The 27,090-nt window shown below is 38.1% G+C and overlaps 3 protein-coding genes across 4 annotated transcripts; all 3 read left to right on the top strand.

Moving 5' to 3' along the window:
* The first annotated feature begins 1,287 nt into the window (after positions 1–1,287).
* Positions 1,288–21,313, top strand: LOC139139190 (arylacetamide deacetylase-like). Of its 2 annotated transcripts, XR_011553746.1 has the most exons (5): positions 1,288–1,439; positions 5,413–5,653; positions 6,175–6,241; positions 18,219–19,580; positions 20,811–21,313. XR_011553746.1 is itself a non-coding variant. In XM_070707998.1 (4 exons), the coding sequence occupies exons 1-4, from the start codon at positions 1,296–1,298 to the stop codon at positions 19,021–19,023; spliced, it is 1,257 nt and encodes a 418-aa protein (XP_070564099.1). In that variant the 5' UTR covers positions 1,288–1,295; the 3' UTR covers positions 19,024–19,594. The 2 variants fall into 2 exon arrangements, 1 of the variants encoding a protein (XP_070564099.1); XM_070707998.1 differs by lacking the exon at positions 20,811–21,313 and having other exon boundaries at positions 18,219–19,594.
* LOC139139189 (uncharacterized) lies at positions 11,663–16,263 on the top strand. Its single transcript, XM_070707997.1, has 2 exons — positions 11,663–13,397; positions 13,562–16,263. The coding sequence occupies exons 1-2, from the start codon at positions 13,159–13,161 to the stop codon at positions 15,399–15,401; spliced, it is 2,079 nt and encodes a 692-aa protein (XP_070564098.1). The 5' UTR covers positions 11,663–13,158; the 3' UTR covers positions 15,402–16,263.
* A 742-nt stretch (positions 21,314–22,055) lies between the features above and the next one.
* LOC139139187 (arylacetamide deacetylase-like) lies at positions 22,056–26,156 on the top strand. Its single transcript, XM_070707995.1, has 4 exons — positions 22,056–22,277; positions 23,130–23,352; positions 23,513–23,576; positions 24,286–26,156. Exons 1-4 carry the CDS (start codon positions 22,137–22,139, stop codon positions 25,088–25,090), a joined length of 1,233 nt encoding a protein of 410 aa, XP_070564096.1. The 5' UTR covers positions 22,056–22,136; the 3' UTR covers positions 25,091–26,156.
* The last annotated feature ends 934 nt before the right edge of the window (positions 26,157–27,090 follow it).

The raw sequence follows: 27,090 nt of genomic DNA, 5'->3' as shown, positions 1-27,090 counted from the left end.
TCTGCACTGAGCTTAGTCAACACGTTGTTGCGACGTCTGAATTTTGCAAATCACGACACAAACCGGGTCAGTTTTTGGCTGAAATTTCTGCGTTTTGTCAAAGTTACTAATAGCTAATAGCCTAAAAGGGGAAAAGATTATTTTGCTTTGTCTGCATCCCGGCAAAAAAGTCCGAGGGACCGCGGTTACCTTTGGCCTAAAACATCTAAAAAAAATTTCGCTCGCCGCTCCTGAACCTTGGTCCGAAAAAATCCGATTAACAAGATTTTTTTTTCCTCTGGCCTTATGCTAACTTCCAATGGTGTCTGCTTTGCACATACTTTCAGTGAAATATGCTGCGGGACAGTAATCTTCCAACCTTTTACATTGTAAAGATTGTGTTTGGTCATTTCGAAAGCAAAACAAGCGACCTAACAGCTCACAGAGCTCCATTATGTAGAGAATAACTATTTGTGACACATGTGTTGATGAAGAAGGTGGAAATCTTTGATAGCTCATCGCAGGATGGTCTTACCCAAAATTATGGCAAAATAGCTGCAAAAATACTGAAGATTATTGAAGATTTTAATTGATGTCATCATAATTTGAACATGTCACATTAAGATAATCCCTAGGAACCTGCATACAAAATATCAAAGTTGTCAGATGAGAAGTTTTGAGAAAATTTTTTTGACCAAAAATGGCAAAAAATGCCCCGAAAATATAAATTTGCAGATTTCTTCATAGTTTCAATATATCACATTAATGAAACCATACGAACCTGCATACAAAATATCAAAGTTGTCAGATGAGACTTGAGAAAAATTTTTTGACCAAAAATGGCAAAAATTGCCCCCAAAATACAAAATTGTAGATTTCATCATAATTTGAATACCTTATATTTTAATCATCCCTATGAACGCGTATGCATTAATATCAAAGCTACCGTAGCGTTCGTCAAGGCCACTATAGCCTAGACTCTAAGGGACTATAGGTCCCTTGGGTTGACCTATATCAGATTTATTCTAATTGTCATGAAATATGCAAATTTGTATTTTTAAGGCAATTTTTGTTATTTTTCGGCGATGGTTATTTGTCAATGCTTCACTGCGCTGCCTCAGCTAGCAGTGGTGTTATACAATACATCCAACTGAATTGAATTGAATTGGTAGAATTCTAATCGAATGGCATTGAGACGCAGACAAACAAATCACGTGATTTTTTTGTATCACCATGTGTTGATGTGTAACGCATAGATGCAAAGGTCGAGTTTGCGTTTCGAGTGTGGATATATTTAGGACATTACAGTATAAAACATGGTCTCGCTGACAAGACAGTTGACGGCGCTTGTATTGGTAGCCTTGATTGGCGCCTGTGTATATGTACCGGTACCCCCTCTCCTGGAGGAGCCATTGAAGTTTACAATTTTGATGTCGACCTTTCGAGTTGTAAGATGGTTGGTAAGTGTTGGCTTGTGGAGGGACCGTGCTTCAACGGGAGCCACCACGCATAGTATTAGCCCGGGAGTATTAGTGGCGTTAATAGCCCAGACTCCGGCTCAGACTAAAGCTTCGCTGTCGGCCTGTGGTGGAGGCAGAAAGCTAAGTTTAGGGACTGGTCAGTTTCTTCGACCTGGGGGTGGAATATTTTTGCCGACGCGTACGTCAAAAAGTGGCTGACCCCCCAGTCAAACTTTCAAAAACAAGGCGACCCCCTGCGTGCCACAAAAGTAAAAGTGAATGAGCTGTGAATGTATTCCACACTTGTTATGCACAAGATGTCCAGAACTGTTTTAATGAAAATGTGATTGTGAAATATTAGTGCATGTTGCTTTTTTATACTGAATTCTCATAGAGAAAACAGAAAAGTATCAGGAACTTGTCATCCTTTTCATGTGAACTGCAGATTTCATAATGATTAGTACACTTTGAAAAACAGAATTTCAATTTCCAGACATCAAGATATTTTTGACATATGTCTCTGATTTGAAGTTCCGTGCCGAAAAATTAAAACATCCAGATAACTCTGATATATATGGCTGATATATGAAAGTCGTGCAGCTGAAGGGCACGATGAAAAATATGTTTGATATTTTAAAGTAACGCACCCGAAGGACGCGCCGAAAATTTTAAACACATATATATATATATATATATATATATATATATATATATATATATATATATATATATATATATATATATATATATATATATATATATGCCCGGAAAAATACAACCACCCCCCACCCCACCCACCCACCCCCAGGCCGAAGAAACTGACCGGTCCCACAGAGTTATGCTATGGTGGCCTTGACGAACCTAGGGTTTCTGCTCACGTTAATACGGTGCAGTGACTACATACATACATGTATATATGTCGCCGTCGGGACAATTCCTGCTTTGTGCGATTTAACATGCGAAAGTTTGGCGTTTACGCACAGACTGAAAACTTTAGAGTCACCTGGAAATGGTGTTCTTGCTTTGTTTGTGTTGTTTGTGATGAAGTGTTTGAACAGCGAAGTGATAAGTCGATAGGCGATTACTCATCTCCGATTGCTGCAGCTCCACGTGTATTTTTGGACTGTGCATGTGGGATATGTCGATGTCCCTCAAATCACGGGTACGTATATAGAGGGCGGCAGACAGAAGAAGGATCACAGACAAGAACGAAGCACATTCACTCACAGGTGCCTTGGATTTATAGGATGTAGTTTATTACTAATCACAAAGTTACTGAAAACTTAAGTCCAGTGCTTCCCCAATTGAAATGCAATTTGTGGCTATTGTTATGTAAATGAAGAGTGCTAGCTTATGGGGGAAAACACCAGTCACCTACAGAAACTACAGCTAGAAGTAAACTTAAAGTTCCCTAGAAATTAACAAGCGGCACTAACTTAGGACTAATTAATTTTTTTTTCTGATCCCCCCTCGTACCCTCAAAATTTCTCAATCCCCCCCCCAATTATCATATAGTCGCATACTTATTAGGGATGCAAGCAGAGAAAAAATAAAAATGTATTACGTAGTTCAACACTGCCTATTATTAGCCGTTTGTACAGCCATATTCCTATAAGGCAAGTTCTCGTTCAAATTAATTCATTTTTAAACCCATCAGTAGACTTTTTGGATTTATCAGTCTAAGCCGATTTGAGTTAATCCAACTCTGGCCAGGTCAGTCACATTGGCACCTACTGAAGAGCACTCAAAATGACAATCATGACTGAGTATGCATATTGTGAATCCTTGAATTTTGCCAAATTGTGAAAAACTGAGCACATTGACCTGCCAAAAATATTTTTTTCACAAGTACGAGACATATATGACTTAGTGGTGCTCAAAATTGACAATACTGGAAGGTTAAAATATTTCATAAAATAAACGTTTTAATCTCTAAAATTTTGGGTGTAATAATGGCAAATTTGGTAGAAAATAAATCATTCCATCCATGACACACATTTTGTGTTTGAATTAGAAGTAAACTTTATTATTCAAAGTTTTCCTTTTGTGTTATTTTACGATGACAATGTGAAAATTTAGAAAATCAATCATGATGACCCATCCTTTTTTTCTCATATGCCAGAATTCAAAAATCCCTGCTAACTTTAAAATTTCCTGGTCTTCCTTATCACGTGTTGCTCTCTGGTGTGATCATAAAATGTACAAGCATATTTCACTGTGAGTCATTTTACCCAACCTCTACATCAGAGTCAGAGCTATCTCTGTCACTGCCGGTATGCAGTGACAGCCTGACACTGTAGGAAGGCCAGAAGCTGTATTAACTTTGATTATTTTGACAATATTTTTGTTCAGTTTATACAACAATGTTCTTGTTCTACTCCCTACAGCATGTTGAACTGTCCACAATTCAACTTGCCAACACAGCCTGTGTATGTGTACTGTGCATTTGTATAATTGACAAATGACTTTCGGTCTGGACTCTAATTCAATTATCACCCAATACATATGTATATATACAGGCTTTGTCGACAAACTGAATATTGTGTATTGCAAATATTGTAGAGAGACACCAAGTAAAGTGAAAGATTTAAACTTTTGTTCAAACTTTCCCTAATGAAACTTTCAGCCAACTAAATCAGGAATAAAAATCGGAGGTCACCATGCAAATTTTGTTACTAGAGAAACAAATAACCCTATATTCAAAATGCCCGCCATCCCTGTGTTAACTCTACGGAGAAAAATAAAATTTTTGAATTTCGAAAAACTAAGCCGTTGAAAAGTTTTTTCACCGAGGGTTTTAAAATGAACCCCCACAAGTGGTATATCAGGAAAAAAATTGTAAAAGTTTGAGAGTTCGGATATCTGTCCCCGAGTCGCGATCTACCTTAACATAAGCTGTTCCTCCAGAAATCTTTATCATTCTCCGATGGCGACGTGTCTACTTTGGGAGTGAATTACTGTTCAGGATGTCAAAGAGCGGTAACGCTTACAAATTCTAGGTATTCTTAGAAGTTGGTTGACATCATGCAATTATGGAGAGTCTATGTCGTCTTTATTTAATCATCATCATTGAAAGGGCCACTCAGAGCCCTCAACTCTGCCTGTAAATGTGAAAAACGCATTTTGTTGACATGCCGAATTCTCGCCCGGACTAGAATTCAAATGTAAACAATAACACCGACTTTTATCAACACGTACACCACAGTCCCTCTATATATAGAGGGACTGTGCTTACACACGCTATGTTGGCAAGCTAACTAATCGATGTAACGTGTTTTAACGTTCTTTTGGGAATAGAAAAAGAACGTACAAGTCACATACAAAACAAGTATGGTGAAAAAAATCATCAAACGTTACAGCTTCTGGCAGTATTTATTTGCCGTAATAAGTGATCATCGCATCGAGTCCCCGTGGCAAGCGCATGTCATTTTTCTGGCAGGTGTTTTTGACTTGCCGTTTTGTCGCCAACATATGCTTAAAATACCCAATAATTTTGACTACAAAGGGGAGCAATTTAGCTTTCAAAGGGGAAAGTCTGATATTAAGATGTTTTCCTACAGTAGTACATAGTGCGCTACACAGGACCTTTAATACGGATGGAAAATCATCGAAAAGGTACAGAAAAGGGTTTAAAAAAACTATGCTGAGAGTCTTTCAGCCTACCAACTTTGGCTTACAAAATGGTGCAATGTCGACTGACTAAACTCGATTGAAGGCTCGTATTGGTGGATGTAAAGTACTTAGGACGGTGGAGTTGAAGGGAATCTATCGAATCAAAACTTAAGTATTTATGATAACTGAGTTTGAATGTGAGCCTGAGTCTCTCTTATAGCCTTTGGTTTCGATCTTGTCATTACCCCCTGTTACTGACAAATTTTGAGAGGTTTTTTCATACCGAACTCTAAAGAGATTCATTTTCTCCTCGGAGAACTACCTGAATAATTTAATGATGCGATTTATTTTTTCTTTTAAGTCTGATTTCGCAGAAATGACTGGTGCAGCAAATTCTTTCGATATACTCCGATTCTCTAGCGAAGTTCTGCTCGCGAAGGGTTTAAACGGAACCTACAGCACGCCTGGGTCAAATACAGTCTCCTCCGATATGATTTTCGATGGGGTGAAAGTTCGGTTTTACCAGCCGATCAGACGGGACGACGCAAATATTCCAGCACTCATATTTATCCATGGCGGCGGTTGGGTTGTAACAAATGTTGGTAAGTTCGGAGGAACCTCTGTAGCCGAACATCTTTTGAAGGCTTGCTGACAAGCCTGGGACCCGTACGAATAGAATGAGAGAATGAAAAACTTTGGCCAAATAGGATGAGTAAATCTATTCCGTGTTCATAGAATAAATTTAAAATGTCGTTACTGTGTAAAAATAATAATGATGATGATAACAATGACCACTTACAGATATTTAAAGTAGGACATTATTGGAAGATATTAAAATGAAAAAAAATCTTAATATAAATACAAAGAGACAGGGTCCAAGATGTGCTGACGTAAGCCCGAGATCGAACAAATCGTCCATTTACTCACAGTAAGAGAGCGCAAGTGTGTATTGGCTCTCTTTTTCGAAGTCATCGTCCTTTTACAGACAAATTGTATGTTGATTCTGTTTTGTTGCATAAGATAAATGAATCTTTTCAATGTTTATAAAATAACTTTCAAATATCATTACATGGAACTGATGCTATAATGCTTTTGCTTGATTTTGAATTCTTACCCTGCCCAGATCAATCCGACGCAACTACTCGACGTTTAGCAGATTTGCTCGAACAAGTTGTGATAGTTTCCATCGAGTAAGTATCAACGCTTTATACTCAAGGAACAAAAAAAATTGATTTTACTCTAAAACCGAAAGTTTCAGCAGATGAATGTTACAGTAGGAAGCCGAATTATACTTTGGAAACAAAGTCCTACCATGATGGGAATAAAAACTTGTTGACACCATATTTCTTTCTACCTCTTCTACTAATGACATGTTTCTCCCCTAGTATTGGTAAAGTTCCGTGAGTGTGGTGGCTTTGTCTGTAAATTATCTTATGACTATCAACTCTTGAAATGGTTTCGTGTTATTGATAATTCTCAAAAAGTCAGTGATACAAATCTTCAGTACAAACATCGTGTTAATCATGAAATCAGTGTTTTCCTCCTGTCTAAATCTGTCAATAGGCAATGGCATGTACTGAAATAATTAACAGATAGTATTTTAATCTTAATCGGTTCAAAACTTTACAAAGTTTGGAAATATATATAACGAAGTAAAACTGCCCTTTATGCATCGTCTTGCCTGTTTAATATTGTGGCAAAAAGAGAAACATGGCGACCACATAGCTCAATTCTTGGCGGAAATATTCATGTCATTTCCTGCCGAACGTGTGTTATCACCAGTTGCAGTGCTTTTTTATCTAAAACAGATTAAAGTCTGAATGATAAAATTTTGTTCGGCACTTTTTCAATATTCATGCAGACTCACTCCTTTATTTCATTGAGACAAACTTAAGACCATTTCTTTAAAAAGTGATTTTTACGTGATATTCTGATCTCCAGTGAAGGATTTCTCGTTTCACAATCTTGAGTCGTGTAAGTCATTTTCATCTTTTGTGTAATACGACATGGTGATGATGAGACTGTCATGTGACAAATAAGCAGGCGTCGTGGATTCTTGATAGCCAGGATACCAGAGAGTTCAATATATTGAATATTTCCTGTATGTAACATATCTGTCAATATATAATCAAGAAAATCTTGCTGCAAAAATCACTCACTGATCATGAGTAGTTGCAAGTCAAGCTACATAGTGTGATGTCACAATTACATGTTCATCGTACACGAGGAGGGTGAACCACTATCATGAACCACTATTGCTACAATTTTTAAGTCAAGATTTAAGACTTTAGTACATTTGCGTTATTTATCTAAGTACCAGGATATGATTACAGGGTCCAGGGTTCACTGTTCTGTGTTGGAGATTAGAGAATTAGAAAACAGCTGCTTCAATAGCCAATTGACACCCTGATTTAACTTATGTAACTTTACCAACTTGCAGTTCAACATTGTACTACAATGTTGAACTGCAAGTTGGTAAAGTTTGTAGATCCAACCTGATGTTGTGTATATGAATCAATACAATAAGACATGTTTTGTCGCATCAATTAGAAATTTAGTGTGCAATGAAATCATGATGGCAAACTGGAGAGTGTAGTTATTCTACACTTACGAGGTACTTTTCAACACAATTATTTGGCATGGAATAAATAAAAATCCACTCGCTTTTTGGATGAGTCATTAATTTCTAGTGTTTATTGTTTCCATGTCACCCTTCCTCTTTAGAACATATCACAATACTGGGTTAATATAAGTAAATGGAAAGTTAAAGGATTGTACAATATCGGCGTTACAAAATGTTATTGAACTAACTGCAATTTTTTGTGTATTTATCGGGAACTGTGATCAGTGATTGTGAGAAGACAATGTCACGTGATTTAAGACATCACAGTTCATAGAGTTGAAAAGAGACAGGTTGATCTAAATAAACATCATGAGCCAGCAATAATGTCTTTGAAAGACACCTAATTTAAAAGTTGATGCCCATTAGACATATGAATGTTGCAATGCACTTGATGGTAGCACTCATCGTACAGATAATGAAATGGAGATTTCCACACACTTGTTTGTAGCAGAGCTTTTGAAGTTCAATTCTAAAGAATATTACTATTCATTGCCCGTGGTAGACTATATCGAACAGTAGACAAAAATGTAGCAATCATTCTCATTCTTGCCCTTTATACATAGATCAACATATGTAGAACGGTGGGAAAACACTGATTTCACAATTAATAGAATGCTTACACTAGAGATTTTTATGGATTACTTGTCGACAGGTAATCCATAAAAATCTCTTGTGTCGAGAATCTTCAGTCACATGACCGTGTCGTAACATAATCTACTGACAAAGACACCGCTCACGGAGGGTGGGCCAAAAGTGGAGAAGCTAGGAGAATCAGGAGCACCATGTGGTTTGTTGGTGGCGTGGGAGGAAATAACATGTTAACAAAATTTGTAAATCTACACAATCACTAATAGGCAAGTTACATAAGTTGCAATCAGGGTGTCACTTGCTAGCTGTATTCTATTTCTCTGGCCTCTTACGCAGAACAGTGAACCCTGCCCTCTACAATCATTATACTGGAACTTCGATAAATGACGATACTATATACTAAGTCTTAATCTTAACTTAAAAACTGTTGCAATCCAATTAAAAGAACGGTACCCTTCTTACCACAATATCATATTACACAATAGATAATATGACTGAAATGACTAAAGATTTTAAAATGAAAAGCCCTTCACTGAAGCTCGGGACATCATGCAAAATGGCGTTTTGAAGAGTTGGACTCCAGTTTACCCCAATGAAATGAATAAGTGAGCCTGCATGAGTATTAAAAATGTGCCGAGCAAACTTTTATCATTCAGATGTTATGCTGCAATTGGTGATAACACACATTCGGTTAGAATAGAGCAATCGTCGGCAATTTAAGTCCTTTTTGCCACTGTATAGACAATAAGACGCATAAAGAGTAGTACTACTTTGTCATATGTATTTTCTTAACTTTTTAGTCCCCGCGGACGAAGTCCGGCGGGGACTTATAGATTGGGTCCCATCCGTCCGTCCGTCCGTCCGTCATCAACAGTTTCTCAGACACTGCTGAACCAATTTTGTTCAAACTTGGCACAAAGGCATAGCACTATGACCTACAGATGCACATCGATTTATTTTGCGATACGATTCAATATGGCCGCAAGGTGGCCATATTTTTGCGATTTTTCATGTCTTTGAATATTAACTCAAACATCTGTGAATTTATTTTGTTGAGGTAAAAGGAAAGCACTATGATCTACATGTGCATGTCAATTTATTTATTTAGTGATACGATCGAATATGGCCGCTATATAGGCGGCCATTTTTTTGCGATTTTTCATGTCTTTGAACCATAACTCAAACATCCATGTACTGATTTTGTTCAAACTTGGCACAAAGGCAAAGCACTATGACCTTGATATGCAAGTCAAGTTATTTCACGAAACGATCGAATATTGCCGCTAGGCAGTCACATTTTTTTTGCGATTTTTTCATATCATTGAACCATAACTCAAACATCCATGAACTGATTATGTTCAAACTTGGCACAAAGGCAAAGCACTATGACCTACATATGCATGTAAAGTTATTTTGCGAAAAGTTTGAATATGGCCGCAAGGCGGTCATTTTTTTGCAATTTTTTTATGTCTTTGAACCATAAATCAAACATCTGTGAACTGCTTTTGTTCAAATTTGGAAAAAAAAACTTGTCTCAGAGACAGACCAGAACAGAAAATAACATTTTATATACATAGAGAGCAAAACAGAATAATAATGAATTCAGTTCGTGCTCACACAGATTTTCTGTCGCGAGTTTTTAATGTCAGTGGACATTGTCGTTCTATTTTGGGGCAGTTTATTCCTAATGACATTACACTGTTACCGTATTTCGCCCAAAATTGCCTGTGCAATTCCACTGACTTTTGCTATGTATGTTTTTAAAGTTCACTCTGGAAACATTTGTTTAAATCATTAAAACTGCATGTTTGTGTGATTTCAAGGCAGTGTAAAAATAATCAACTTATTAAAAAACTGACATCAGCAGTCAATACCCACAGAAATGGGTCATTCATTGAACATTCCACAAATAACATTAGTTTGCAAATCATAGGCCTCATACAATTAGCATCAAGGTCATTCCACAGCAACCAAGACACCAAAGATTATAACCAAGCAGACAAGCGGGGACTGTGTCATCAACGATGACTTGTTAAAGTTAAGAACTGATTGAAGATTGGAGAGATGCTCTCAGTTAATTATTTTAGTATATGCCGTAACGGTTGTATGTTACCAGATTAGACAGGTGGAAAAACACTAATTTCATGATTAACACAATGTTTGTACTGAAGATTTGTATCACTTACTTTTTGATAAATATCTCACATGAAACTATTTCAAGAGTTGATAGTCATAAGATAATTTACTAACACGCACAAACGTTACCAAGGGGAGAACTGTGTATTTTGTTGGAGGCGTTGGAGAAACTATGGTGTCAACAATTTTTTTGCCCATCATGGCAGGATTTTGTTTCCAGGGTCTAATTCAGCTTCCTAGCGTAAAATTAATCTGCTGAAACTTTCGGTTTTAGAGTAAAATTAAATGTTTTCCTTGGGTGGTTTACAAATTGTTATTCCTTAAATCCTCCAGCCCACCAAAATCGAATTAAACATCTGCCCCTTATAAAACCTATACGCCAAACAAGCAATAACTCTGCAACAACAACAACAACAACAACAACAACAACAACATATACTTTTCAAAGTCCTGCAAATTTTGGAGAAGCTCCCTAGTTCAAATGTGACGTGTACTGGAAATTCCAATTTGATGTTTGCAATTTGTAAATTCCAATTTGGAACCATTCCATTCCACTTTGAAACCTTTCCGTTCCAATTTGGAACCATTCTAAAAAGGAATGGAATGATTCCATTCCCTGTTCTATCATTTGCCTTATAGTGGAGAGGGTTCATTCGAAATGTTGTTTTTTTTCCGGGGTGGGGGGCAGAAAGATCTAGGGAATGTACATTCGACAACCAACCACCCAAGGAGTAAAAAATTATCAATTTTGCCCTAAAACCGAAAATTCCATTAGACGAATTGAAAACATTTACAAAGGTTGCACGAATTTAAACACTAACAACTGTTAATCTTTAAATCATATAAAAATGGACTGCCTTTGCTTTTGCATTAAAACAAGCTGAATTGCCCTTTGGAAACAAAATTCCGCCATGATAGGTGAAAGAACTTGTTGACATCATATTTCCCCATCTCTTCATTAAAACGCATGGTGTTCCCTAAGAAACGTTTTCTGCATGTGGCATCTTTGTTAGTAAATTATTTTATGACTATTAAATCTTAACTTTTGAAATCCAGAGACCGAAAATTCTAAAAAAATATCTAATACAAAGCTTTAGTACAAACTTTGTGTTAATCATGAAATCAGTGTATTGCACCTGTCTAAATCTGTTTACATGCACCTGTATGTACTGAATAACCGATATCATCTCTTATCTTAATCGGTTCTAAACCTTACAAAGTTAAGAATATACATACATTACAAAGGAAAACTAGCCTTGTCTGTTTAGTATGTAGTTCAAAAAGAGAAAAATAGCAGCCATTGGTTCTTTCTAAGAGGAAATATTCGTGCGGTTTCCCCGTGGAACGTGTGTTATTACCAGTTGCCAGCGTAACGTCTGATTTATGACATTTTGCACGGTACCTTTCAATATTCATGCAGACCCGCTCATTTATTTTCATTGAGATAATTTTGATCTTCAGTGAAGTCTTCTCTCCGTTCACAATCTTAAATCGTTTGAGTCATTATTATCTGTTGTGTAATACGGCAGGTGGTGGTAAGACTACCATCTGATAAATGCGCAGGTGAAAGATTGTTGTTAGCCATGGTCGTAGAAAGTTCAATATATTAAATACTTCCTGCATGTCGCACAACTGTCAATAGATAGCCAAGAAAATATCTCGCTACCAAACATCACTCACAGAGTAATTGCCAGTCAATTCACATGGTGTGAAATTATGATGATATGTCCAACATACATGTATACGGTGATACTATCAAGAAGTACTATTGCTACTTTTTTCAAGTTAACATTTCGACTTAGTATACTAGTTGTAGTCATCAAAGTCCCAATGTAATGATTACAGGGTCATGAGTTGAAAGTCGTATGTTAGAGGCTATAGAATTGGAAAACAGCTGACCTACACCCTAATTGCAACTTACGTATCTCTTACCTACTGGTAATTGTGTAGATGTACACAATTTGTTGACAAATTATTTCCTCCCACCCCATTCACACACCACATCGTTCTCTCCTCTGAGAAATTATCTACTATGGCACTCCGTGTGCGGTTTATTTGTAAATTATCGTACGATTAGTCTTGACATGGTCATGTGACCGAAGATATTCGACAGGTGTCACATACAAATCTCTTGTATAAACATTGTATCAATCTTAAAATCAGTGTTCTTCCACCGTTCTACATAGTAAGAAACGATAGAAGCTAGTAATGTAAATCTGTTCCAGAAACTTTTAGGAAAGATATATTTCTAAATGAAAAAGTAAAATTACAGCATAAATGTATATGACATTGCACATAAAAAAGGAGAAATGGATAGTAACTGTTATTTTCATTTGAACTCTAAAAGCTCTTCTTCAAACAAGTATATGGAATTCCCCATTTCATTATCTGATAATGCTTGTTATCGCCAGGTGCATTACTTCTTTTATCTGTTTCATTAGGCATTGGATCCTGAATTTGGTGCCTTTAAAAGACATTTCAGCTTGCTAATTATACTTATTGAGATCAACTTGTGACAGTCACTTAAAAACAGCAATCGTAAATTTTAGCATATTATATTCAGATCTCCTTTAAAGGAATTGCCATTGCCAAAAGATGCATTATCGAATTCATCCATTGTCCAATACGATGACAAAGTGTCACGTGATAAATGTTCAGGGGGTCAAGAGTAGTTGATTGTGAGATTTGAAAAATCTACATCATTCTGGAGGTAATCCACACTGCATGCAGATTCGGTAGATCTTGCATGAACTTTACAGCATGTATAAGAAAAAAATGGTGAAAACATATGCCGAAGCACTTAAAGGCTGTGTGCCTGACACTTATAAAGCACAGGAGATAGCAGACAAAGGAGATGCAAGTCTACAGTCAGCAGAGGATGTAGAGAAGACGCATGATAAAGCGGACATTCAAAGTGAAGCTAGTGATTCTGGAGTATCGCTCATTTACCCACATTGGCGGACTGGATTCGCTTATACTGATTTTGGCCAGACAAATAGGTACGTGGACACTTAAAATGTTAATGTTATTGCAAATATGACATATTTCGCCAAATTAACATAAGAAATGTAAACATCATAGCAAATCGGATTTATCGGAATGGGAAAAAGACCAATAGACCAGTAACCAAACATGTGAATGTTTTTCTTCATTTGTCACTTAGGTCTAAAGAGGACAAACCAATTACGCCTATTCGGCGTTCTCCAAGCAAGAGTGCTAAATCTGTGAGGACAAGTACATCTGCATCACAAGATACACAAGATCTTGCTATTACTGGAGCTGCTTTTTGTGATCAAAGTTCTGAAATAATCAGCAAACCCGGTAAAGTAAAATCCAAAACATCAAATCTGCTGCATGAAAGTACATTTGCCAAAAAGACTGGCAATGAACCGCCAAGAAAGGTCTCCCATCTTCAGTCATTCCCAAGAATCAATCGAAATCAATCAAGCGACGATGATTGCAGCACATCACCTAGAAAGAAAATGAAAACAACTGAAGATTCTATGATTCATATCTCAAGTGATCCAGGCTGTTCTTCAGAAAAGATGCACTACTGCAGACACGATGCTGCTACGGGTATTAAGAGAAAAGGAAAAGACGAAAACATGTGGACTTCAGGGAATAATAATTGGAAAGAAATAAAATATTATAACAATGATCCAAATCTACCAATATTTTCTGAAAGTAATATGGGAGTGAAAACCCTTAAAGCTGTGACATACCTGTGTAATGATAACTTACAAGAAAGGCGTGTAGCTTGTGCTGTACCAACAGATATCTCCGACAATGTTTCATTTATAGTTAGTCTGAAATATATTGATCATTGGAAGAACATTCTTTCTGATAACATGGGGGCGTGGACACAGAATGGCACTATGAAGAAAATTGTTCAATGGGTAAATGGGTATCCTAAGTATTCGAAAGAGGTTAGCTATAGCACAGATTTGTTTGTGTATCGATACACATACATCAACACGTCATCACCCGACTTGCATAGAATTGTTATCAGAGTGGAAAACCCACGAGATTGCTCTGTAAGGGATAAAGTGTATGTTCAGTATTATTTTGATGAGAAACCACATCCCATACAAGTCAAACAACGAGCAAACAAAACACATGACTCTTCTTCTTACTCCCTTACATTGGAGGTAATGGACATGAGTAAAAATGAAAGTGTCCCATTCATTCGAGATATACTGGCAGCTCCTGAGCTAATAGTCTTTTTGACAACTGATATACAGCTTGAAGAGGTTGAAAAATTTTGTACAAATAGTGCAAATTTTGGAATTCTAGGTGTTGACTCAACGTTCAACATTGGGAACTTTTATGTCACTCTTACGACATATAAGCATTTGCTGCTTGAGCATAAGACAAAAGGGTATGAACCAGTGATGATTGGCCCTACTATCATCCATCAAACAAGGGTATTTGATTCTTACTATATTTTACCTTCATTTATGATCAAACACAAGCCGTCATTGTCTGATGTGCTATGTTATGCTACAGATGGTGATGTAAACTTGTCTAATGCATTCAAGATCTGCATGCCATATGCCCACCATCTTCAATGTGACAGACACATGAAAGATAGCATCTCCCGAAAATTGTCCAGTCATAATATTGGCTTAGGCCACAAAACGGTAAGCTTACCACTGTTCGTGAGGCAGTTCAAAAAAATAGTTGATCGTCAACAGGAAGAAACCAAATTAGCAATCATTGGTCGAGGAGAATTTCGATTAAAGAAAGAATACTCACATCTAGCTGTTGATGAAAACAAATATTACACGTTAAGTGCCGAAGAGAAAGCAATGGTCTACAGGAAATGTTTGCTAGCAGATCTAAAAGTTAGAGCACTTGAAAAAATAGAGGGAAATGACAGAGAGGGGAACTCTTGGGATACCGACAGAAGTCCGCTTTCGGTAAATCGTGATCAAAGTCATATTATTAATATAATGTCTCCAATCCTTCAAGAAATGTTTAAAAAGGATCAAAGCTCTAAGTGAGGAAGATATCGTTCAGGCACAGGGGTAGCAGTTCATATTCATGACAGTCAAGGTGGTTTGTAAGCAATATATCAAATCCCATAGTACACATCTTGTCCAATAGAGCATGTCAGGTCAAGTTTGTTGCGACACAGCTTTGTCAGATGGGTGACTAATAAAATATGTTTACACACGCTAGCAGTAGCAGAACATTTGGGGCAGTTACAGAAGTTTCTTGACTGATGTAGCAAGAACACCAGCCAACTCTGTTACTCTGAACTGGCAATCGTCGATTTACCATAAGGTAGAGACAAACAGCCCTACAAAAGTGCTGAAGTCAGAAAAGGGGCGTCACCTGCAGTCTTAGATTGTGTCACTATACCGCTACATCTGACACATAACAGACTAGCAAGAGGTTATGTTTACCAGATCCATGCCTATTCTGTAGCGCATTTACTCAAAGACAAAAGATTCAAACCATACTATGTCTCTATTGGAAAACTTAAAAGAGGGGATGGAGAAATGCGATCAACTCTTAGAAATTAAATCATTGTTGGACGGACTAAAATGAGTAGTATTTAAAACATGGCCAAGACCAACATCATGCCTTAAAGCAATGTCTTATTTTCACATTGTCTTCTCACCATCCCTGGTCATTGGTGACAGTTCCCAATGAAATACACCAAAAGTTGCAGTTAGTTCATATTGAAGTGCTTATAGGCAAGTAAACATTGTAACTCTGATATTGTACCATAGTGTAACTTTCTATTTCCTTTCATTTACTAGCAATTGTGATATGTTGTAGAGAGGAAGGTTGATGTGGAAACAATAAATATTTCGAGTTAATGAAACATCCATCACGTGGAAAAAGATTTATTTTGTGTGAAACAAGTGTGCCGAACAGTCCCTCATCAATGATGTACGATAACTACACTATCACCACAACACTCCACTTTGATATGTTTTCCTTTCACCTGCATTTCTAGTCTATGCAACCAACCATGTTTTAATATGTCCATTTATATACAGTACAGGAAAGCATCAGGACCTTGGAGAGCAAGGATACTGTAATGGGGACAAATTGATCTATACAAGTAACAAGTTGACAGAGTTACATAAGTTGCAAGCAGGGTGTAGGTTAGGTTGTCATGGAAACAGCGCGCTGATTTCTAATTCTCTAACCTCCAACACAGAAGCGTGAACCCTGAACCCTGTAATCATTATACTGGGATTTAGATAAATAACACATATGTATTAAGCCTAGACCTAAATCTTAATTTGAAAGATGTAGCAATAGTGGTTCTTGGTAGGATCACCCTGTACATGTAGGGTGATCATAAAAATCATGATTTAACACTAAGTAGATTGACTGGCAACTACTCAATGAGTGATGTTTGGGTTGTGAGATATTTTCTTAGATGCCCATTGACGGTTATGTTACATTCAGGAAGCATTCAATTGAACTTTCTGCAATCTTTGCTATCAACTATCCTGGACACCTGCACACTTATCATATGGCAATCTTATCAACACCATGTCTGAAAATTAATTAAACGACTCAAGATTGTGAAAGGAGAAGTCGTTCACTGGAGATCATAATGTCATGTAAACACCACTTCTGAATAAATTGTCTCAAAATTATGCTAATTAAATGAGTGAGCGAGACAGCATGAAGATTTTAATATGTACCGTACAAACTGGTATCATTCATATTAATCTGAATTAGATCAAAATAGCACTGCAACGGGTAATAATACACATTCTGCAGGAAGTGACATGAATATTTTCATTTCCGCTCACAATATAGTCTCTATGTTTTTTCTTTCTCACCGCATGTTAAGCGGACAAAAAGACGCATTAAGGCTAGTTATCTTCGTAATATACATTTTCTAAACTCGAAATTTGTAACGTTAATAGTCGATTGAGATAATGGTTAAAAATGCTATAATTTGATTATTTCATGATATAACAATGCATTTTATCAGATTTACACAGGTGGAAAAACTCTGATTTCATAATAAACACAAAGTTTGTACTAAAGATTTGTGTCAGTTACTTTTTGAGAATTATCGATCACAGGAAATTATTTCAAGAGTTAAATAGTCATTACAAAGATGCAACCTGCAGAAAACTTTTCCAGAGGGAAAACCAAGTGATTTGTTGAAGATGTGTAAGGAAATATGGTGCGAACAAGGTATTTCGCCCCTCAAGGCAAGATTTTCTTTCCAATGTGTGATTGTTTCCCTAATGCAAAGTAAAGACTTTCCAATTTTTAGCTCACGTGTTCACGCACGTGAGCTAATGTCGCAGCGATGTCTGTGTGTCTGTCTGTGTCTGTCTTTCTGTCTGTCTGTCTGTCTTCTGTCTGTCTTTCTGTCTGTCTGTTGGCGCGATATCTCAAGAACAGCTTATAGCATCAGAATCAAATCTGGTTCATAGATTATGTTTGAGTATAGCAAGAACTGATTAGTTTTTGGTGGGTATGGCTTGCATATTTTATGGTAATTTGCATAATTAATTATTTCAAAAAACAGTCATAAATTGAGAACGGTTGGACAGAATTGAATGAGATTTGCTACAAATGTTGATCACCTCAAAATGTTGGGTAATTTGTTTCGCTAGTTTCAAACTTTGCACGGTGATCCCCGATTTTCATTGATGATCTGGTAAGAGAATGGGTGAAAGTTTCATTCAGGAAAGTTTGAGCAAAAGTTTAAATCTTTCACTTTCGAGGCGCATACTTGGGAGAGACAGGATCAGCCAGTATGAAGTTTAACTTCATACTGGCTGATCCTGTCTCTCCCTACATCATAACTGTTCGCTCTGTCTATTCTGTAGTTACAGGCTTGCACCAGAATACCCGTTTCCACTTCCGCTCGAAGACTGTTACAGAGCGACCAAGTACCTCATGGTGAATGCCGGCAAGCTCGGAGTAGATGCTGACAGAATAGGTATCTTTGGTGACAGTGCCGGTGGAAACCTCGCAGCAGCAGTGGCTCTGAAACTGACAGAGGAGAATTTCAGCCCAAAACTGAAATTTCAGGCGCTTGCGTACCCGCCTTTGCAGGTCTTGGATATGAACTTACCCTCCTACAAACAGAATGAAAAATTTTACATCGGGCTGTATACCAGAAGGTCGCTAACACGCTACTGGCTGCTTTACGGTTTGGGAGAAGCACCCCCGGGTGTAACTGACGCTATTTTAAAAGGAGACTTGATCAGCGACCTGGTCAACACAAACAACGCATATGTACTGAATTATGTCAATTATTCAGTCACTCCAGACCGACTCAGCAAAAATGATTTCCAGCCAACCTTTACAGGAGAAGGGAAACGTGTTCAAAACGTTCCAGATGAACTGCTACAGGTAGCTCTCCATCCTCACTTTGCGCCGCTGATGGCGCCAAATTTACGGGGCCTCCCTGACACGTTCATTCTGACGTGTGACTACGACATGATCACGGATGAATCGGTACTATATGCAGCGAGACTTCGATCGGCAGGCGTCAACGTTGAACATTTGAACATACACAATTGTTTCCACGGTATTCTCAATTTGTGCGAAGGCATATTAACCTTCGAAGTTGCGTTCGAGTCGAGAAAAAAATTTGTCGACTACGCAAGAAAGAAATTGCAGTCTTGATTGTCGCCATTGCCAATATTGAAGAGATTTAGCCTATACCAAGGCGATGAAAGAGGCCACGCGGGCTTTTTAACTCGGGCTTTGTCATAGATTACGAATCCCTGAAGATGAATTTTGACAGCTGCACTCGAAGCCTCCAGTCCCGTGCTTTCTGAGCTATAATCCTGTATGATCACCTTCGAAGACAAATTTACCGGGGTCAAATTATACAGATCATATAAAGTACATGTACATTATTGGAAATAAGACTTCATCTATAGCACAGATAAGTGCACAGGTTTGCATGTTCTTCAGGTAGTATTCGCATCGATATCGAAAGACTTCATTTGCTCAAACTTTCCTAAACGAAACCATTAACGATCCAAATTAAGAATAAAAATCGGGGTCATCGTAAATGCAAAATTCGGTATTACGGAAAAAATGACCGTAAATTTGAAATTTAAAGTGAATAAATGAGTCCCTGCAAGTGGTGGGCCAAAAGAATGTCGTTAAAGTTTGAGAGTCCAAACATCCGTCAAGGAGGCGCAATCTATTTTAATATGGACAGTTAGGGACTGGTCAGTTTCTTCGGCCTGGGGGGGGGGGGCGGTGGATTATTTTTTGCCGATGTCAAAAGTGGCTGACCCCCTATTCCAAATTTTGAAAGCAGGGTGACCCCTCCATTCCAAATTTTGAAAACAGGGTGACCCCCCCCCGCACGCGACAACTGTAATATGTAATAATATAATACTGTATAATAATATATATATATATATATATATATATATATGTGTGTGTAAATATATATATATATATTTATATATATATATATATATATATATATATATATATATATTATATTTTACATACATTTATATTTTGTTGGCATGTCAGTTGTAAGATAGGAATTTCAAAGTGTCAATCTTAAAGTTTGAATACAGTACATTTTGAATGAGCTGTGAATGTATTTCACACTTTCTATGCTTAACCTGAACTATTGTACAGAAATAGATGTCAATCATTAATATCAAAGAGGAAAAAGCAGTAAATCAAAAACTTTGATGGATGTTAAGACTTGCCAGCCATCCAATTAAATCTCCTGAGGAACCATAGAGAGGCATTTTAGCCAAATCTGATGTGTGCAGAGTCTGAGATGACCTTTTCTTGTAACATTGATATTTGTGCATGTTGCTTTCTCATACTGAATTCTCATAGAGAGAACAGAAAAGTATCAGGAATTTGTCATGCTTTTCATATGAAATGCAGATTTCATAATAGTACACTTTCACTTAGCAAACATCAAGATATCTCTGGCATATATCTCTGATTTATTAAAGTATAGCGCCCGAAGGGCGCGGAGAAAAATATGAAACATCCTGATATCTCTGATATATATGTCTTGTATATTAAAGTAATGCACAGGAAGGGTGTGCTGAAAAATGTCTGATATATTAAAGTAATGCACTCGAAGAGCACGCTGAAAAATATTGAACATACATACATCTCTGATATATGTATGCCTGATATTTAAAGTTGGCGTGCTGAAAAATATGTCTGATTATTAAAGTTACGCGCCCGAAGGGCGCGCCGAAAAATGCAACTGGATGAAATTTTTGGCTGACACGATGTATTTAAGGCAATGATGAGCCTGTGTCGAAATTCAAAAACACACTGACCCCCCCTATTGGGCATTTCAAAAACATGGTGACCCCCCCCCCCCTATCACCAAAGTCAAAAACAGGGTGACCCCCCCCCCCCATGAATCCACCGCCCCCCCAGGCCGAAGAAACTGACCAGTCCCTTAACAGAATAAATAGTGACAGTGAATATCTTGATGAATCGATATATAGTTTATGGTAAAATCCATACGATTTACATTTTCGTAAAAATTGTGGTGAAATTCAGTTCTTAATGCCACTTCGTCCAATGTATCAAAGTTTTTATATTTCATGATTCGCCAACTTACAGTACTTTGTCTTGCAAATGTTATACCTGATGTGTGTAGCTTTTTCTCAGATCTCTTTCAATGATTTCTTTTGTAGAAAACAGTTATTCCTTAAGATTATTTAATTTACAAATGTCACATTTACAAATATCGAAAACGAAATAAATGTCACCCATTTGTGACTCCTAATCAAATACGTGTCATGTTCACTTTAAATAAATATACCAATATTTATATAATATTGATGTCGACGTTCTGATGAAGTGCTGCGGTGGAGCGGGGAGGACCAGGTTCAATGAACCGCCGATGAGGGCGACCAAGAAGCTCAATGTTCAAACTGGAACAGTATGTGTAGGTCTGCTTTTCCGAGCATTTATGATTGATCATTACACGTCCTCCCGTAAACTCTGGACAAAAATTGTGAAATAATCACTTTTTGACGTATCTTGCCCAAAAAGATGTGTGTGCCAACAATTATTTTGAAAAAAATTCGTCAGACAAACATAGAATCACTAAACTATATTCCCCTAGCCACATAGAAACATGCTACACACATTCCGATAATATTAAGGTAGTATGCGCCTCGAAAGTGAAAGCCTTTGCTCCAACTTTCCTCAATGACTCTTTCAACCCTTTTCTCATCCCAAATCAAGAACAAAAATCAGGGGGTCACGGTGCAAATTTCTTTACTAGAGGAACAAATAACCTAAAATTTACCAATATTGAAAATTCAAAATGGCTGCCATCCCTGTGTTAACTCTATGGAGAAAAATTAAAATTTTCGATTTGCGAAAAAAAGTATAACTAAGACGGTAAAAATTTGCTCTCTCCGAGAACTTTAAAATGAACCCCCACAGTAGTAGATCAGAAAAGAATTGTAAAAGTCTGAGAGTCTGAATATCTGTCCCCGGGGCTCATTCTACCTTAAAGGAGTCCAGAATACTTCGTACAGGAGCGCGTGAAAGTTTGGAATCGCAATCGAATCGCCCCCACCGGGATATGAAAGTAGATCACGGAGTTATTTAGGTCTCAATAAAGTTATGCTACTTTCCTAATCATTATCTCTGCAAAACGACTAAAATGCAAAGTTCAAAGTTCAAAGATCTTGACGAGATCTCAGGCGATAACTGGTCTGATCGACCTCCCGTATAGCATCGTCAAGAATATTTCCAGTGGGGTGTTCGGCAATATGGGGTTCTTCTGGAATGTGACGTGGAAATCGTTGTTGGTACTGACAGTGTACTTCTTCTATACTCCAATGCCGTCAGGAATATCGAATCCCATGAGGGTGACCTTGCTCAGTGCGACTGCACGAGCCAGCAACCATGTGGTAAGTGTGTATACGTACATGCATTGTGCCACCCATGAAGGCATGAATAGCTCTGTCATTGTTTACAACATTTATTGTGGCACACGTTGCGTAAAGTCTGCGGTTTTCTAGTGCCTTGGCAATATTATGTGGTATTTTCGATAGCGTCTGATTTACGCGTCCCCCTAGGGACTACAGAACAATGGGAAGCGGTAAACATGCAGCTTGGTTAATTTTTCATAGAACGCAAGAGACTAGCGACCGACTGAATCGGAATATTTAAGGCATGGCGCACCATATTGTAATCGTCTACCTGAAGGAAATAATGTACAGTGTCTGTGCACAGAACCCTAACTTCTTGAATACCCGTCAATCTTTAACTAAGGTCGCGATTCTCATGAGAAGCCCATAAAACGCACTGTGCAATGAACTGTCTGATGACTTCAAATTACACATATCCCAAACACTCAAACACTGGATTCAAAAACATATCTTCTCGTTAGCTTTATTTTCATTTGCCCGAAGCGTAAGTGTCTTCTTGTATGGCTCCGACAAATGAAGGATATCTGATGACCTTTTGAACTGTCCGGCCATTAAATCTTGACGTTTCATTCAGCAGAACGTTTGACCTTGGTCTGAGGATATTATTAGATAAGTGCACAGCTGATATTATCTCAGCGACCTTCTACCCTACTCATCCTCTCCGCCTGTGGTGGCGTCCCACTGTGACAACATACGCCGAAGACACGGAAGACCCCTCCGTTGCTTTCGGTGATACACAACTCATGTGACTTCTTTCTGCCGTCGTGAATCTCAGTTAAACAAATGACATTTATTTTTAAGTGTTTCTTATAGATGTTGATTGTGTTGCAGGGAAGCCTTGTCCAGTATTTGGGATGGGGAACAAAAGTTCATGTGCGAAGATACCTGTTCGAACTGGCGCATCGTAGGAAGCAAGATTCCGGCAATATCCGATCGTATGACACGGAAATCGCCGATGTACCTGTGCGTGTGTATGAACCAGTAGAAAAGACGCAGCACCTCCTCCCAGCCATTGTATACTTCCATGGCGGCGCAATGATGTTTGGCAGTGCAGGTGAGATGTTTGGGTTTGGAAGGCAGACTTGCACAGTGTGTTTAAAAATTTGTGGCGACATGCCATGTTTTACTTTTCACACATTTTCCGCCTACTCTAAACTGAAGTGCACATTTATCAGTTTAAAATCATAAAACGGTGCTTGTCTTTTTAACGACAGACTCATATGATGAAACAACACGAAGTATAGCAACAGCACTGGATATAAAAGTGATCTCTGTCGGGTAAGTATGTGTATCTGACTGATGCACCAAAGTGTGGCCTGAAAAGGTTTCACTGGCGTTACCAAGGGAGATTTTGAAAAGTCTAGTTTTTTTGGAGCAGAACAAGAACGTTCATTGTGCGAGCAGACAAAAAATATTGATATGTAAATACATCGAATCTGTATGTTCCAGCTAGAGAGCTCCGTTCCGTCGTGAAGTTAGATATGTCGGAATCTATCGCGGTAACTCCACTACGGTCTATGGTCAGGGAGCATTTTCTGTGTGCGCGTCATCTTCGTGGACGTTAAGTTGTTGCCACCTGAGATCTGTATCACAATAAATGTTGAGTCATTTAAGAACCGTTTTAAAACCCACCTTTTTTAACAAGCACTGGTTTCTATCAAATTTTTATGACTTGTTTCTCCCAGACTGCACTCGTTGTTTATTCCCCCTCCCCACCGACCGCTGTTGTAAATTTTCTTGCTTTATGTTTCATGTACAGCGCTGCGTTGTAATTGTATGTGCAGAGTGTGTTAAGATTTTTATTCTTAAAAATGATACAACAAACAATGAGCGTTAAATGATTAACATCACAAAGCTAGGGAGATTAGGAATATGTATTCTTCATGTCATTGAGCTGTATAAAAGTGTTATACGCCTGCTTGTGTAGGGAACGAAACAGTTCAGTTAAGCATACCAATAATATTGTATACCTTAATTTTAACTCCAGATACCGCTTAGCCCCAGAGCACCCGTTCCCAATCCCGCTCCAGGACTGTTTGGCGGTTACCAAGGACGTTTTACTGCATGCCGAAGACTACGAAATCGACGTGAACAACGTTGCCATTGCTGGGGACAGCGCCGGTGGAAATCTAGCCGCGGCTGTAGCGCAGAAGGTATACGCACTTTCAGGAAAAGAAAAGTTGCCCGGTCTTAAGTTTCAAGGTTTGATTTACCCTGCTCTGCAGGCCTTGAATTTCAACCTGCCTTCCCACCTTCAGAACGCCCGGGTACTGTCAGGCGTCCTCGACCGCGAGCAATCGTTATCAGGTCGTTTGCAATATGCCTTTGGAGGCTTTGAAGCTGACCCGGAGCTGGTAGAACTTATTCTCGGTGGCGAGCTTTTGAGAAAAGTCGCCGAATCGGACAAGGCGCACCTGGCTTCCTATGTCGACGCCGCCAACGTTCCAGCAAAATTTAAACAGCGGGAAAACGCGAAGAACGCTTCATACAGCGAAGGTCATCCAGTGCCACAGAAATTGGTGAAAACCTTCACAAATCCCTCATTTATGCCACTGATGAAGAAAGATCTGCGCGGACTGGCCGATACTTACATCTTAACGGTGGAATTTGACATTTTACGGGACGAAGGTATACTCTATGCCGACCGCCTGCAGCAATCGGGTGTAGAGGTCACATGGGATCACATAGAATCTGGTTTCCATGGTATTTTCAGTCTTGGAGAATCTTACGAAGCTGGGAAAGAGGCGCGAGAGAAGTTCGTCGATTACGCAAGAAGTAAATTTTCGCTCTGATAAGCCATTAGTCCCTTCGATCAATGGTATGCATCACCAGAGAGCAACTCTTGAATATTCTCATCTGTAAATGTTATATGCTGATATAAAGTGTTGATTTTGAAAAATTAGCCGTTTTACAGCAGTGCAATATTTGAACTGTTTGTAACAATTATTTTGACTTGTGTTAGTAATTTCAATTATTGAAATCTTTAATTCTTAATCGAAGTTACTTGTTTTCAGTTTCATCTAAACTGTTTCGCAAACAAGACGAGCTGGCCCGTATCAAGTGGAAACAACAATACTCATATGGTGTCGTATACTCCATTGTCGTTCCGCCAAAGCGTTCACAGATCATGTAACAGACAATGATATAAGGATAACCTCACACCGTGTGGGCCGATTTTTCTAACTCTCACAGATATTACTCTACTTGTTTTCAACTCAATTAAAACTTACAACAAGGATGCAATACATTTTTCTCTCTGGATGTTTTAGTCCTGGATAAGTGAGAGCCTTTGGTCAAGTAGAATTTCAAATACCCGTTGAAGGAATTTTTAGGTAATGTGGCCTCTAATATGTATTTTTTCAAAGCCCAGAAGTTTTCGTCTCTGTGAAAGATTACCAGGGCGATTTGTCAGTGTGTCATCAAAGTATAAGACCTTTATTCATATTCATTATCATGAGACTGCAATCAAATTGTGTTACCGTGACAATTACAGCCGTATTAAATGACGTATGCTCGGCGTGTAATGCATTCTGAGTATGCATCCTTCTCTTGTTTCTTTCGTATTCGTATTCTTAATAGTGTTGTAAAAGGAATTATTTTTACATGGAATGTGATTGGTATTAATTTTCCACCCAGGCTTATTAGCCTTAAATATGAAAACCTCGATTCCCGTGGATTTTAGCTATGCCTTCCCACTTGGTTCAAAACATTGGCATTTTTGTGTGTAGTCGTTCTAATTCAGTAGTTGTCAGAGAATTTTTTTTTTAACGGAACGAAGTTTGGCTATAATTTTGGACTGTAAAATTTATTCTTAAGCGATAAACACGGTTAATAAACATTCAATGTATTTTCTCTGTTCATGATAATATGTGAAATTGTAGAAAGTATGGCACTGATTCATCGACGCAGACGCATCACCGATACAAATAACTTATTCTCGACGTAGGACAATTAGTTGGCTGAGCTGAGGCCATATATTCGAATCATTGTAATTTTCATTACCGAGGGGATTTGCACTGTGTTTTCTAGAACTGTCACTAGTGTTCATCATAACAGGTGCATTGGTTTAAGCGGGCAAGGAGAATTGCAAATTGTTCACTTGCTGGAGTTTAAAATCTAGTGGTGAAGGACCTAGGACGAACAAAAGTGGCGTATTTCTGCTTCTTCTTCTTAGGTTTTCGATGTCGACGCTGCTGTTCAAATCGAGCGAACGATGTGAAGTTTGACATTATGATACAGGTGGGGCGATGGGATGAAATATGTTTATGATTGGAAGATGTTCCAATCGCTTTCTCCCCGGTGGAGTCGAAGAGCCGGTGGCAATAATGTGACTTTCAAAGATTTGTCCAGTATTGTTTTTTGTATCTCTGTTGCAAGTTCTTAATCTACTCCCCGAAGCATGTTAAAATACCAAGTATTTCTAGCTTGTCAATGCTCGTAAAAATACGTGTAAAATGCACTGTAACTATTCACATTTTAATTCTAGTCCGGATCGGAATTCACTTGTCAGCAATAACACTGCAGCCTACCCTTCTACAGACTTAGTTGATAAGCCGAACACTGTGTAACTCATCATGCTTCGGATAGTAGAATAAAAAAACGAACTGTAGTTGACATTCAAAAATAGTGAAAAAAGTCATCGAAAGTCATAGCCATTTGTCCCTTCTTACCACAGGCACATAACATTGTGACGTTTCAGGGTTTCATTTTCCCTTGCATTTGTCAAAATGTGTATTCGTCTTTTTAGGAATCATCGAAAAATGTTTGAAATTGAAATATGGTCGTCTAAACA

The sequence above is a fragment of the Ptychodera flava genome, chromosome 8 (genome assembly GCF_041260155.1).
Source record: "Ptychodera flava strain L36383 chromosome 8, AS_Pfla_20210202, whole genome shotgun sequence".
Taxonomy (NCBI): domain Eukaryota; kingdom Metazoa; phylum Hemichordata; class Enteropneusta; family Ptychoderidae; genus Ptychodera; species Ptychodera flava.
The sequence above is the reverse complement of the archived record's forward strand: the minus strand, read 5'-3'. Positions and strand labels throughout refer to the sequence as shown.